Genomic DNA, 15,128 nt, shown 5'->3' on the forward strand with positions numbered 1-15,128 from the left:
GTTACTTAGTGGTGCTTTTATGTATTTCCAAAAAAAATTATTTACTAAAAAATACTAAAAAGGGCCTAACTCAGCGTTAGCAAGCATTTTAAAATTTGCATTACTGCTTTTTATTAGCGCCCGGCTTCAATATATAAACGACAAACTGTTTTTAAATTTTACGCAGGAGGAATAAATACAAAATGATCTGTCCATTCATCTTTGAAGGTTCAGTTTTCATCATCTACTTCCCTCTTTTGGTGTAAGCCATACTCGAGGGCTCGTTAGTGTTTCAAACGAATTTTGGCAGCTTGTAGGTGCATCACGGTAGTATCTGTGTCTTCCGCATACTCTGTGTACAGGTATTTACGGTAAACTATCGCGTTGATTGCGTGCGCGTATAACCACGCCCACTTCGAGGGGGTAAAAAAAAAAGAGCTAGATGCTGTGACACAATCTGGCACATAACTGCTCGTAACTTTAATTTTACTGAACATTTTTAATTTCATTTATAGTGCAATAATAATAATAATAATACCGAAGGATTGGCAAAGTTTCATTAAATTCTGTCCAGCCAGATTTGTATGATACTGTGGCAAATTCTGGCTCGACAGACAGACAGAAAATGTTCCTATAATGTATAAAACCTCAATATTTTTATATCATTTAGATTCTGTCATTTTTAAACCAGTTCTGAACAATAAACAGACGAAACCTTTCTTTAACTATTTATATAGAATTCGTATTATTATGACTTTAAGCCTTTATCTGTAGCTGGGCGATTATTATAAATATGGCAACCCGTACGAAAAGGCGCGCAAGGGAAAAGTTCCGCCTCTTCCGGTACCGCCACTTCCTGGAGACGGAAGCGTTTATTTTCATACGGAAAATGGCGGCTTCTGAACCGGACCGCGCTGTGGACGTGGGCGAGGCCCCGTCCGCGGAGAAACAGGGACCGGATGTTGATTTCTGGGCCGGACTCGGGCCCATAGTGAAGCGGGAGCCGGTGGTTAAGCTCCTGAGTCCGGTGAGCGGGCTGGAGGCGCTGACGTGGTCGGAGGATCACCGACTCGCCGTGTCCACTGTCAACAGTGTGTCAGTCATGGAGCTGGTGTGTGATCAGCGCACACACACACAGGGTATAGTGCTTCACCGCACTCACATTCCCGTACCGGAGTCTGTGTGTAAACTGGAGGCAAGTATTTACACACACACACACACACACAATAATAAAAATCCCATAAAACAATAATAATAACTCACCTGCAGTGCGTGCATTAACCCCTGTTAGCTTGAGCATGACCAATGTGAAGTAAAGAAGAACTAAGGGTTAAAACCTTAAAACTTAACACAAGAAAAGGTTTTAAAGTTAGTATTCAGCAGCTTCAAAATGTTTTTTCCATTCGAGAGCAGAAAAGTTTCATCATTTCTCAGTTCAGCAGTTAATGACAGGTGTTGTAGGTGTGACGCCTGAAAATGTCCTCAGATCAAAAACCTAAGTTGCTAAAGTTTCTCTCTTATCTTGTCTAAAATATTAAAGTAACTTAAAATGTTAAACTGGTACTAGACTGCAGTTAAAGGTCTAGACAAGTAGTACAAAAAGTACGTTGCAAATAGTTGGCCGACTCACTTTACAACAAAGTGATGAGTAACCATTCTGACCAGTCGAGTCACTTGACACAAATTGCAGCGGACTGTCATCTAATTAGGGGCGGCACTGAGGCTAACCGTCCCATTAAGTAGGGAATCGTTCCATAATTGGAAACCAAGCACGTTTTCACATTAGGGCCCTGGGAGCATTTCAGAGAATGATTGACCCCAAAATCTAGTTTTAATACTAAATTGTTCCACACATGGGAACCGTTCCCAGGTCCACTGGAAAAGGCGGTCTCGGGAATGATACAGCATACTCCTCTCCCTCAACCTGTTCTGTTATGATCTCTACCAAAACAGAAAACGCGCTTCTTATTGGTCGGGATTCACAACCCAGGAATTCATTACCCATCTTGCCTGAGGGCGGCACTGATTGTGCGGGGAAAAATAAATAAAGGAAAAATTCAGAATGATAATAACATCTGCGTGATCGATTTTCTATCACTTGTTTACACGTCACATTTTGTTCCATGTCACTGTATGTGTCATTAACATGTTATTGCCCTGATTCTAGTACAGTATGTGAGCGAGGCAAGGGACTGACTGGGAAGGTCTCTCACTTTTATTATCATTCTAATTATTATTATTATCATTATTATTAATGCTTACAGGCTGTATGCAGCTTTTACAATTTCCAACTTTAAACAGCTTTTACAGAGGGGCAAAAATGTATCTATTTTTACAAAGTGTAAAAATGGACACTTCAACAGGAAAATTATATGCACAGAAAGTCACGATCTCATAATGGCATCAACGATGGTACAACTACTGACATCTTAATATTACAAATTGCTGCCATAATTTAATTTGGGTTTCAGAAAAGGGCATAAATAACTGTTTGTTACCACAGGTCTGAAATATACTTGCGGTGGTAGCCAGCAGAACGGGCCAGTATTACTTACTGGCACAAAAGTGGTCTACTACATATAACATTGTATGCATAAAAGGTTCAACTTTAAAGTTTTGAACTTTGTCATAAATAATATCCCCACTCCTACAGCACCACATTTCTTTGAGATTTAGATTTTCTAATTTTATTTATTTTTTCTAATTGTTTGATTTGATTCTGAGGTAGCACATTTGCGCACTGATTTGTGGTTTGGCTTCCTAGTCACTGCTGCGTAATATAATCAACTTTTTTTCGACATTGCTATTAGGTTGGCCCGGAGGACAAAGTGCAATCAGTAAAACAAAAATTTGAGAACTCTGAAGACCCCTTAGTCAGACAGGATTTTATGCTGGACAGAGTTATGAATCCTCAGGGCGGGGCTCTGCGTGGAATAAAGTACACCAGCTGGTCGCCGCTCGGGTGCGACGTGAACGGGCGCAGCATTCTGGCTTGCCTGACGCTTGACTGTTGCTTAACTGTTCACAGCGGCCACAAGCGACTGCAATGGACTCAGCTCCTTAACCTCACAGAGATTTATGGCGACATGCTGAAGTCGAGAAACTACTCGAATGGCGATGCTTCTGAAACCCCGCTGGAAGATCTGGAGGATCTTAAGGAACTTCAGAGTAGGTATCAGATGCAGACACCTGTGCGCATGGAATGGTCCAGCCTGTGCAACACGCACCAAATTCAGAGCAATAACGAGTGCAAGGACGTGGGGACGGTCCTCCTGGCTGTGCTGATGGAGAACGGGGACTTGGTGGTATGGCAGTTCTGCTTGCCCGTGCAAGGAAAGGAATCTGTGGTCTCTTGCAACACTATTAAATCAGGAGTGATGTCACCGAGTGTGTTGGCCTGGTGGGAGTACGAGCACAGTGGACGCAAGATGAGCGGCTTGATCGTGGGAAGCACGTTAGGACCGGTTAAAATATTGCCTGTGAATTTGAAGGCAGTGAAGGGATACTTTACTCTCAGACAGCCAGTAGTATTGTGGCAGGACACGGATAACATCCCAGTGAGTGATGTCAAATGCATCACGCTGTTTCACCCACAGCAGAAGTGTAACTGTAGTTTGGTTGTTGCAGCGCGGGGCCCGTATGTCTTCTGGTGCTTGTTGCTCATCTCCAAAGCGGGACTAAATGTGCACAACTCTCATGTTACCGGTCTTCACTCGGCACCGATTATATCCTTAAGCGCCGCACGCAGCAAAAGCTCAGTCTTCACCTGCTCACTCGATGGCACAGTCAAAAAGCTGACGCCAGTGTTTACTGACTCGGCTATCGTCTTTAAGCAGCAGGAGGTGGAGCTTCCTGAAGGTGTCCGTGGCTGCCGTTTCCACGGCATCGCCGCCAGCCCAAATGGCGCCTACCTAGCTCTGGCAACCACGGAAGGCATGATCAACGGGTTGCATCCAGTCGTCCGAACCAACCTGGTGCAGTTCGTCACGCTCATGACGCCAGACGAAGCAGGGACGGAGCTTCTCGAATCAGAAACGCAAAGCCTCTACAAGCAAGCTGACCTGCTGGATCTGGTACGATGGCGTGTGATGCATGACAAACGCGTTCCTCGATTCATTCAAGATGAACTAGATGAGAAGACGCCCACATCAAACTCAACATACCTATGGAGACTCAAGCTGTTCCTCTTGCGTGTCCTCCACCGGTCCTTGCAGAAGGCGCCGGTAGAGGCACGCTGGAGGCCCACCCATGAGGACACCAAAGCTTTTCTGCCTGACGAGGTCGAGGGAGACACTGTAGATGAGAGCAGGACGGGAGCAGACACCTCTGAGATGAACGAATCCAAAGCGAAGGAAGCTGAAGGCGAGCCAGATGAGGAGCGAATGAGCGAAATAACAGCATGGATCGAGGAGGTGGAGTCGCACCTGACACGTGAGCACATGAAGAGGGTTCTGGGAGAGGTCTACATGCACACCCTCATCGCAGAGAACACATGCATCCCCACTAAAGGCATCTGTGACTTCCTGTCTAGCGATCCTACAAATGAAGATCGAGCTGCCAAGGTGAGTTGCATATTATCTACATACAGTATCTGTTTTTTTTTGTGTGCGTGTTTTTCACGTTTTTGTTTTCATGTTTTCTACAAAATGCTGGTTTGCAATGGTCAGCACACTTAATTGTAGTGATGCAGCAGGGAAAATTATTCGCCTCAAAACTTCTTCTCTTGCACCACTTTTGATGGTGATGTAATGCCATATTGATCGAATATATCTCAGTGGTACGAGGTTGAAGGAAGCAGCAACCAGACTACAACACATGAACATTTAACACTTTGCTTAACATTAGTATAAACCAAATATCATAGAGCATAGTACTTTAGAATCTTCGCTATAAACTGGCAATCCAGTTATTTATTGGGGCAGCGGTTGCTCAAACAAGTACGCCTGTGTGTTACTGACCAAAAGGTCGGAGGTTCAAGCCCCTCCATCACGAAGCTGCCACTGTTGAGACCTTGAGGCCCTTAATCCTTGTCAGCTCTAGGGGTCCTGTATCATGACTGACCCTGTGCTCTAACCCCAGCTCCCTAACCGAGAGATGTAAAATAAAATGAAATATTTCACTGTGCTGTATGGTACATGTGACAAATAATTTAATCTTAACCTTACTTATTTAGACGGTGCCTGAATGTTGTTCTGGCTCACTTTAACTCCTGAATATAGTAAATTTAAAGGGAATCGAATGCCAGCTTCTTAAAGTGGATCAAAAATGGACCATCTTATCTTCTCTGCCAACATTGCCGCCATATACAGTGCATCCGGAAAGTATTCACAGCGCATCACTTTTTCCACATTTTATTATGTCACAGCCTTATTTTAAAATGGATTAAAAAAAAAATTCCCTTAGAATTGTACATGCAACACCCCATAATGACATGAAAAAGTTTACTTGAAATTTATTAAAAATAAAAAAATTAAGAAAGCACATGTAGTATTCACAGCCTTTGCAATGAAGCTTAAAATTGAGCTCAGGCGCATCCTGTTTCCTCTGATCATCCTTGAGATGTTTCTGCAGCTTAATTGGAGTCCACCTGTGGTAAATTTAGTTGATTGGACAGGATTTGGAAATGCACACACTTGTCTATATAAGGTCCCGCAGTTGACAGTTCATGTCAGAGCACAAACCAAGCATGAAGTCAAAGAAATTGTCTGTAGACTTCCGAGACAGGATTGTCTTGAGGCACAAATCTGGGGAAGGTTACAGAAAAATTTCTGCTGCTTTGAAGGTCCCAATGAGAACAGTGGCCTCCATCATCTGTAAGTGGAAGAAGTTCGAAACCACCAGGACTCTTCCTAAAGCTGGCCGGCCATCTAAACTGAGCGATCGGGGAAGAAGGGCCTTAGTCAGGGAGGTGACTAAGAACCTTCATTCATTCATGCATTCATACAATCATCTTCTATACAGCTTGTTCTGTACAAGGTCACAGATTATCCCAGGAGACCTTGTGCACAAGGCACAGCCAATTATCCTAATCTACCTGCCTGTGGGAAGAAACCAAAGTACCAGGAGGAAACCCACTGAAAGAACATGCAAACTCCATCCATGGTTCCACCCACATTCCCTACCTAGTACTGATTTATTAGTATTAGGTGTTAATAAAAAATTTCCCCAGTAATTTAAAGTGAATGCACTGTGTTCTGACTAGGGCTGCAACAACTAATCGATAAAATCGATAATTATCGATAATAAAATTCGTTGTCAACGAATGCCGCGATCGATTAGTTGGGCTGCTCACGTCACTGAGGCGCGCGACAACAAGATGCACAAATACACACAGATACACAGCCGCTTGCGCAATGGAGGTTACAGGAGCGTCTGCAGGAAAAAGCGCGCGCCCCGAGTCCTCCAAGGCTCTAAGAAGTCGGTAACCTGCACGCTCTATGCAAGACCGAGCTTTCATGGCATGTCATGCACGAACACTTAAAGAGAAAACATGTTGGTGTTACGGATGGCGAAACGTCAGCAGGGTCGGTAAAAACTGTATCTCTCCATCGTGTAAAAGTTGTATAGTTTAAGTGCTTTTGTTTAAACTGTTTGCTAACTTCGGCACAGTCGCGATAGATCTGTTCACGTGCTACTCGCTAGCATCACATTGCGTAATCACCTCATGAGCAATAGTGATTAGTTAAATGGCGCTACTTTAGATTAGCTTAAATTACATGGTGCAAATAACAGTAGAATATTACATTTAGTGATTGTTGTGGTTTTCAGCGAACGCAAATAACAGTATATTTGTGACTATTAGCTTGTTTTTTTTATAGTCCACTACAAAGTTAACTTGTAATTTACTGTGGTTTTACTGATGCATACATAGTTTTATTATACAAAATTACATTATTTTAGCTGTTTATATCTTAACAACTGAATATATCAGTGTATTTTTAAACTATATATATATATATATATATATATATATATATATATACTATGTGTGTGTGTATATATATATATATATATATATATATATATATATATATATAAACTGTATATATTATATACTACATTTCATTTAAGGTTTAAAATGTAAAAATTAAAGATTATTAAACTCTATATGTGGCTTTTGCATTTTTAAAAGTTTATTTTTATACATAAATAATACCCTGATTTATGTTTTTTTTTTAATAGTTATAAGCAAAATATCAAATTTAAGAAGCGGTCAGGTTTTATCCGATTAATCGATTAATCGAAAACATAATCGCCCAACTAATCGATTACCAAAATAATCGTTAGTTGCAGCCCTAGTTCTGACCTGAAACTCACTGAACTTGGTAGAAATGAAAATGTTTAAATTGCTTTTTTTTTTTTTTTTAATCCAGAAAAAGCACTGCATTTTTCATGTATTTTTTTACTGGCTAGCTTAAGACACTTAACACTGGTTAAACGAACCTCAACTCTGAGACCTTTCAAGTGGGTCGAAGTTCAATTTATTTCAGAGGGGTTTAAGTTTGTTTAGATGTTCACATATGTGTAAAAAGCTGACTAATCACACGTGTGTTTTTTGTTCTAAAAAGGACTGGGTGTAATAACACCCTATGATATATTTTGAGGACTCTTTGGACATCGCTGCCTATAGCTTTACATTCAATTCAGAAAGTATGTGCATTAATAGTTATACATCCAAGCGTGATTTCAAGAACCTAGGTTGAGTGGCTATAAGCATGCGGGTGCATTCGACTTCTAACACGTCCACACGGGGCTTCTAACATGCACACAGTTTTTAACTAATTTGTGCTTACAGTGTTTTGAGACGTGTAATACGTGAATTTCAGACTAATTTGCTTGTAGTGTTTGAGAAAAAGGAAGATTGATGGCTTTTAACCTGTGCGATTTTTGTAATGTAATGCTAATGTAACACCATAAAAATGGTCACTTACAGATTGGCTTATTATGGATTTAAAAATGTATATATATATTTTAAATCATTTTTTGGTCAGTGTGTCTAAATATGAATCACTACGCAACAGAATCGCAATTCATAAGTGAATCGATTTGATTTTATTTATTAAAATTTCCCCCCCATCTCTAATACTAATAATCTTCATAAACTGGCACATACTCGACACACACAAGTGTAAGAAATCTAAATATAACTATATTATTATAATTCTGGTGCTGTGATGTACATCACAAACTCATAAAGTTTTATCCTCGAACACAGTGTTTGTACTTAAGCCATTAGCATCATCATTTATGAAAATAGCAAAGCCTAATCCTGTCACATATTAGTATAAAGGTTCATCTCGAATATTGCTGCAGCATTAGATTTGTACAATAAATCATTGCAGGTCTGACGTGATGTTATAAGCAAAAAGGGCAGGTGGATTAAATAAATAAGGAATGATTGGACCCTATTATAATATGAAATGGGCTTTGTTCGAGAGCGACAACGTATTTCAGCTGTTTGCTCAAAAAGTAATAAAGTCCTATGTCTAGAAAGACGGGAGAATGAAGCACACTAAAGGTCAAATCCTAACATATCTATAGAGAATAAATAGAGAAGTTTAAAAGATTTATTGTCCGTCACGTCTTGCGTTTTGCACAGGTTCTGATTGGTCACATTATGAAGAAAATGAACAAGCAGACGTTTCCCGAGTACTGCAGCCTGTGTAAAGAGGTTCTGCCCTTTACTGACCGTAAGCAGGCTGTGTGCAGTAGTGGACACATATGGCTCAGGTAAGGCTGCCAGCTGTTATGGAGCTCTACATATCTGCATTATGCTATGGGCTTTTTAAATTATTATTATTATTTTTTTTTTTACACTGAGTTATACAGTGCCCTCCTCAATTGTTGGCCCCCATTATAAAGATTAGAAAGGAAAGTTAAGAAACTTTTGGGGAAGTCAAGGAACGAATCCAACCTGTAATTGAAGTAAAATTGTTTGTCATTAAAGAAAAAACACAAACAAATGTGCCACAATTATTGACACCCCTGCAAATAACACGTAATATATCCTGTCTTTGCAAACAATACAGCACTTTTCTCATAACCTTCAATAAAGTTGAAGAATGCAAAGCTGATCATATCTCTTCACAGAATCTCTCAAGATCTTTTATTGTCCTATATCATCTCTTATGCACTCAACTCATCAGCTCACCCCACAGGTTTTCAATGGGGTTCAGTTCTGAGCAGTTCTGTTCCGATAAGCATCTTGTGTTTATTTGGACATACGCTTCGGATCACTGCTCTGTTGGAAAATTCAATCACATCCCAGTTTTAGTTTAGACATTGATTTAAAATGTTCTGATATTTTATGGAGTCCAGGTTGTTATGTACCCTAACAAGATTTCCAGGGTCTTAGGAGGAAAAACAGCCGCATGACATCACAGAACTTCCACTGAATGTTTTTTATAGCCGGGATAAGCTTCTTTTCTTCTTACAGAACAAACCCCCCCTTGAGTGTGCCAAAAAAGTTTTGTTTTTGTTTTATTAGACCATAGAACACAGTTTCTGTCAAAGCTTTAGCAGCATTTCGCAAACTCTAGGCACTTCGATTTTTTTCTGGCTTACTTTACAAATGATCTGCTGGCAGGTGGTGCATCTGATGGTGGTTTCAGGGACTTGGTAACCCCAAAGTTTTGCTTGTTCTTATAATTCATCAAAAGTGATTATTAGGGAGATGTTTTTGCCAATTGTACCATTCTCTTTACTCTACGTGGCTGGGTACAAAATAAACTTAGTTCTCTTCCAGGCAAGTTTATAACAGTTGTAGTTGGTGTCTACTTTTTTAATAATGTCCCAGCAGTAGAAATGGGCATTTCAAGCAAGTAGCAAGTTTTTTTTTTTTCTTTCTAAGAACTTTTCCCTGTATTAACACACTTCACCTGTATTTGGCTTATGTGGTCTCATTTCATTTCCATTTTGTTGTTGATTGATGATGGAAATCATGATAACAGCTTGAAGGTTCCTACACTCTCCAATAAACTCAAATATTTTTAATTGGAAACTTGTTTCAGTTAAATTGTGGTCAGTAATTGTGGCACATGTCTTTGTTTGATATATATATATATATATATATATATATATATATATATATATATATATATATATATATATAGGCCACTTTTTTGTCAAGGGCAACAATGTGCATGAGTGTAACACTTTTGCATTTATATCCTTTAGTCATTATTAATGCGAGCTTAACTAACTAATAAACTTTTTCTTAGGTTAGTTATCCAGTTATAACCAGGCCACTTAGATTCATGTTGAAACTACCTCAACAAAGTCGTATTTTTTAAATAACAAAAATGACCTAACTGCACTGACGGTGCCATGTGCAGTGCTGTAAGACTATCCAGTGTAACAGCAGCCTGAAACTTCTTTGAGTATTTTCCCAAGCCCTTGTGTGTGTTTTTCCACTTTGTCTTAGGTGTGTGCGGTCGTATCAGGTCTGTCAGAGTGTGACGTACCGTCGCTGTCTGCTGCAGGACAGCATCGCTTCAGTGCCACAGCCTGAGGGTAAGAAGTGGTGATCTATCAGAGTTCTGCCCAGCGGCATCTCTTCGCATGCATGCGCGCACACACGTGCACACACGCGATGTAGAACAAGACTTGCATGATATGATGGTAGATTGATACATGTGATACGTCAGTGTATTAATCAGGGCCGCTGCATCAATGCCAATTTTTTCATGCAATTGGCTCTACGTGTAAAACAGAAATATTTCTAACGTCATCTTCCTGATAAAATCTATCAATGAAACTCAGGAGTTCATTGTAGGGATCCAAAACTCAGGCTTTCATGTGATTTTAAGCAATATATACAAGGGTTGATCAAGTCAAACCGGGACTTTTGGTTATGCAGAATAACAGAACAGTTATGAGAGTAAAAACTCCCTTTATTTCTCTGTATAATCCTCTGCCACACTAATGCATTTATCCCAGTGTTTCACTAGTGCTTGGATACCATCAAGGTACAGAGTTTTCTCATGATCGGATTGCCAGTGTCAGATGTGAAACACTGGCTTCCCAGCAATTTCTTTAATGGCTCAAACATGTGGAAAGCGCTTGTAGCGCATGGCAATAAAAATTATATGTGGCAGTAGCTCCCAGCCGAGTTCCTGTAATGTGAATGTTGGCGTTAATAAATGATTGTGTGTACAGTTGACAACGACTGAAATGTCTCTTCTGCAAGATGGTGACGAGTTATCTGTCAATTTCTTTCAAGGATCAGGTGTTCCACTCGCTGAATGTCCACGAGAACAACTGCAGTGGGCTTCGAGACACCTCGGTCGGGATTGTCATTCCAAGATGTACGATCTTTTTAACAATGGTTGCACCGTTCAAATATTTTCCTGCGTCTAAGAGTCTCATCAATGTGTGTGTGAATGTTAATTAGAGGACCCACCACAGTCGTACAAAATGAGAATAAATACAATGGTCCCCATTGGCCTCCATTGTCCCTATTTGGATGGATGGACGGATAGATGGATGGAAGAGTCTCATCACTGTACTGTGCCTGAAGTTGTCTGTAAATATCAATCAGTTTACTTCACAAGTCCTGGTTTGACTTGAACACCCTGTGCCTAGGTAAATATAAATAACTGCTCTTACTCAGTAGGTTGTTTTTTATTTTCTTTGAGTAATTTTGACAGCTGTAAATATGCATATTTCTGAAACTAAACATGCAATTATATTATTCAATTCTGTATTAGTATCAATGAGTACCAAGAAACACTTTAAAAGTTAATTTAGCCTAAAAACAAATGTTATTGATGCAACTTGGGTCGATTACAAAACTGAAGATGCCAACTACTTCCCTGGGAGAGAACTACATACGTTTTAGGCGCAAACGTCCTTAGCTTTTATGTGGTCTCAAATTTACCGTGTGTATATACTGTACTACCGCGTAGTAAAAGGAGCGTTAATGCACCCGTGCTAATGCCAGCTCCCATTAAAAATGTATTTACGAAACCCCACCTCTCATACCTGAGGTGTGTTACATTAGCTAATCATGTCGTGTCAGCCCCGCTCGGCGAAACACAATCACGGAAAACCGGTGACTTGTTTGTCGGGTTTTATTTGCGCCATGTTCATCGCCTCTCTTGGATTTCCATTTCCTCTTTACCTCTTTACAGATCCAGACTGGGTGAAGAAGATCTTACAGGGGCCGTGTACGTTCTGTGACTCGCCGCTGCTCTGACACAATCACCCCTGCCAGTCACAAAGCTGCTGACGGACACCCGAAACCTTACAAACTGTATATCACTGTTTATTTTTTTTACTCTGATAATCCATGGCTCTTATATATACAGTATATGTGTGTATATCCATATATATATATACATATATGAGCATCGTGTATGAATTGTGAACTATTTTCTTCTCTAATGGTTTGTTTTGTCTAGAGCTTAGAATAGTTTTCATTCAGTTGAGGTCGGTTGTGTGTACAAATGGAAACGATGAGGAAAAAACCTCCAGCACCTAACACAGCTATACTTTAAAAAAGAAAAAAAAAATCTATCGGCTGAAATTTTTTTGTTTTGTTTGTTTGAGCCTGTGCTACTACAATTCCTTTTTTTTTTTTTTTTACCACGACTTTCTTTCAGCCTCGTCGTATGGTTTCGCTTCTTAATTGGCTTTTGGAAACATCTCCATCGGCATCGTCCTCCGTCTTCACACGAGAACTTTACACGGGCTGCACGGGGAGAGATTAAAGCCCGCGAGAGACAGATATGCAGCAAGAGACAGAGGCAAAAGTGTTTTAAGAGCGCGTTTCTGCGCTTCCCGAGGGATACGCCTCTAATGAGCTACCAGAGTAATGAGGTGCGGATTCCAGCCACAGATGTGATTCTCGTTTTAATTAAGAAGAGGCGGGGTTAGAGTGCATATTGTTAAATATAGTTAACCCTCTTTTTATGGACCGTTGGGAAATAAATACAGAAGCCGTACAGTTTGACTCAAGAGCCGCAGATATATCCTTTTCTATATTCCTACAGTACTTCATGGTCAGAGATGTGAGATGATGAAAACTGCTCCATCTTGTTCCTTCTTATCCTCTATATCAACTACTGATCCCACCACAATGCCCTGCTCCGTATCGGAGGTCATCGGAGCGGATCACTTGCCCCAGGGGCTTGGAAGCTCCCCACCTCCCCACCCCCCAAGCGCATAGATTTCTTAAAAAAAAAAAAATACATAAAAAAAAATGGTAGGATACATTGCAAATATTAAAGTTTTGTCGTAATGTAATAATAACAAAGCACTCCTGATTTGTGTTTCTTGTGTTTTAGCAGTCCCACACATTTTTCCCACACGATGGACAAGCAGCACTTGATTATGCAATGCAGAACAAGCACTTTGTGATCAAAGAGGAGCGAGAACCCAAAGGGAGAACTCGCTGCCGTACCAAATGCGTCTGTTGTGCGTTAGTGTGCATTTTGCAATGTTAAAATACTCCAGCATTTTTATCTCTAACCTACTATAGCACCCTGCAGGTGTTTCTGCATGCAGAACTGATGCTCATGTCTTTCTTTCTTTTTTAATTTTTTTAATAAATGAGTTTAAGTAAATGAGTTTAGATTGTTTCAAAAGACTGAATTGCAGAAGAAATTACACCGAAGTTGTCTTTTGACTGAGTTGGGACAAGCCTAAATGTCACAATATGTAATGTTAAATGTTCCCCCGCCCCCAACCTGTTATTTTCTTTCTTGTTAGTAATGCAGTTTGTTTGTCAAAAAACATTTGGCGGGGGCGCGTGCCATGCCGAAAGGTGGAGACCGATTGTACCGAAAAGGTTAGGCTTGTTTTGGCGAAACCACCTCCGTCTTTAATATAATGAGATGTCAAAAAGCATTTGTACAATAATTACTACCCCCTCCTCGTTCCTTCCTTTGTGCACACACAGTCAACACTTCAAACGGATTCTTTTTTTTAATTTTTTTTTTTTTTACCCCACGCAACATACACTATTCATAGTCTTCACGGTCATTACTGAACTTTTTTTAAACAGTAATTTGGATTCAGTACTTTTGTTAAAGAATGTAACAGTGAATTGTGACAGTGTGTTTTATTTCAGACATATTTATCCACGTGAGAGTCTGCTTTGTTGAGCCAGCATATTTGGATCATAATGAAACCTCTCATCATACAAGTGATTGTGCCAATGTTAGAAAGAAGCTACTGTCGAATTACGGCGCTAGTGCCATTTCTTTATCTTTATGCTGCTTGTATACTGTATGTGCTGTTATTGTACAAAGGGCACTATATATATAAATTTATATTAAAGTATTAATATTATAGTAAAGTGTTACTTGTGTATATACAGTGTACTGTGCCAAAGTCATAAGCCACCCCTCAGTTCTTCATATTAAAATAAAGAAATGGGAGCAAATGTTTTTACTGACAGCAAAGTACCTAAAGATACAATTTTCAAAAACAGTTTATGTGACAATATCAGCAAAAATCTCATTTACCCTCTCGTCGACATTACCAGTATACTTGAATCACCAGTTTGATCATCTGTCATCATTTGCACCTGTTTCTCACTGGTTCGTTAAGTGAAGTTAGATTTTTTTTTTTTTTTAAGTTTGAAATGTTCATAGGTCACTGTATGACTTAACAATTGTAAAATATCCCTCTGAAACTGGTCAGGTACAAGGACTGGAGTAAAAATGCAAGCTGGAAAAATTCTTCAGGAAGCCTGGAGAAATATTCCTCAAAACTACATAAAAAATACCAGAAGGTCTGGCTCTTTTGAAGCAAAATATGATGAAATGAGGACTGGCTTAAGACTTCCCCACAATACTGTACGTCTATATAATAACCAATTTTGTGGTCATAAAGTGTATATATAAAATAAAAATGTTTTTTTGGTAAAAAATGACTTGTGCGTTTCTATTATGTTAAATACAGATGATTTTTTGGTAATTCCAAGACACTGTGAAATAGGTCGGGCAGCAGCTCCATGTGCTCCAAGTAAACATTTGTAAAAAACAGCATACTTTTTTACATAGTTGATATGAATTGTACTTAGACTTGTAAGCTGCAATTTTACAATTTTATTTTTCCCAATTTATAGGATAAGCGGTATATAAAATGAATGAATGAATGAATGAACTTAAATAGAGAGAGAACAAGAATGGTGATGAAATGAC

The 15,128-nt window shown here is 39.6% G+C and overlaps 1 protein-coding gene across 1 annotated transcript; it reads left to right on the forward strand.

Moving 5' to 3' along the window:
• Positions 1-772: 772 nt before the first annotated feature.
• gtf3c4 (general transcription factor IIIC, polypeptide 4) lies at positions 773-14,516 on the forward strand. The gene is made up of 5 exons (XM_053479046.1): positions 773-1,174; positions 2,790-4,541; positions 8,579-8,709; positions 10,403-10,491; positions 12,111-14,516. The coding sequence occupies exons 1-5, from the start codon at positions 773-775 to the stop codon at positions 12,173-12,175; spliced, it is 2,439 nt and encodes an 812-aa protein (XP_053335021.1). The 3' UTR covers positions 12,176-14,516.
• Positions 14,517-15,128: the final 612 nt, after the last annotated feature.

The sequence above is a fragment of the Clarias gariepinus genome, chromosome 19 (genome assembly GCF_024256425.1).
Source record: "Clarias gariepinus isolate MV-2021 ecotype Netherlands chromosome 19, CGAR_prim_01v2, whole genome shotgun sequence".
Classification (NCBI taxonomy): Eukaryota; Metazoa; Chordata; class Actinopteri; order Siluriformes; family Clariidae; genus Clarias; species Clarias gariepinus.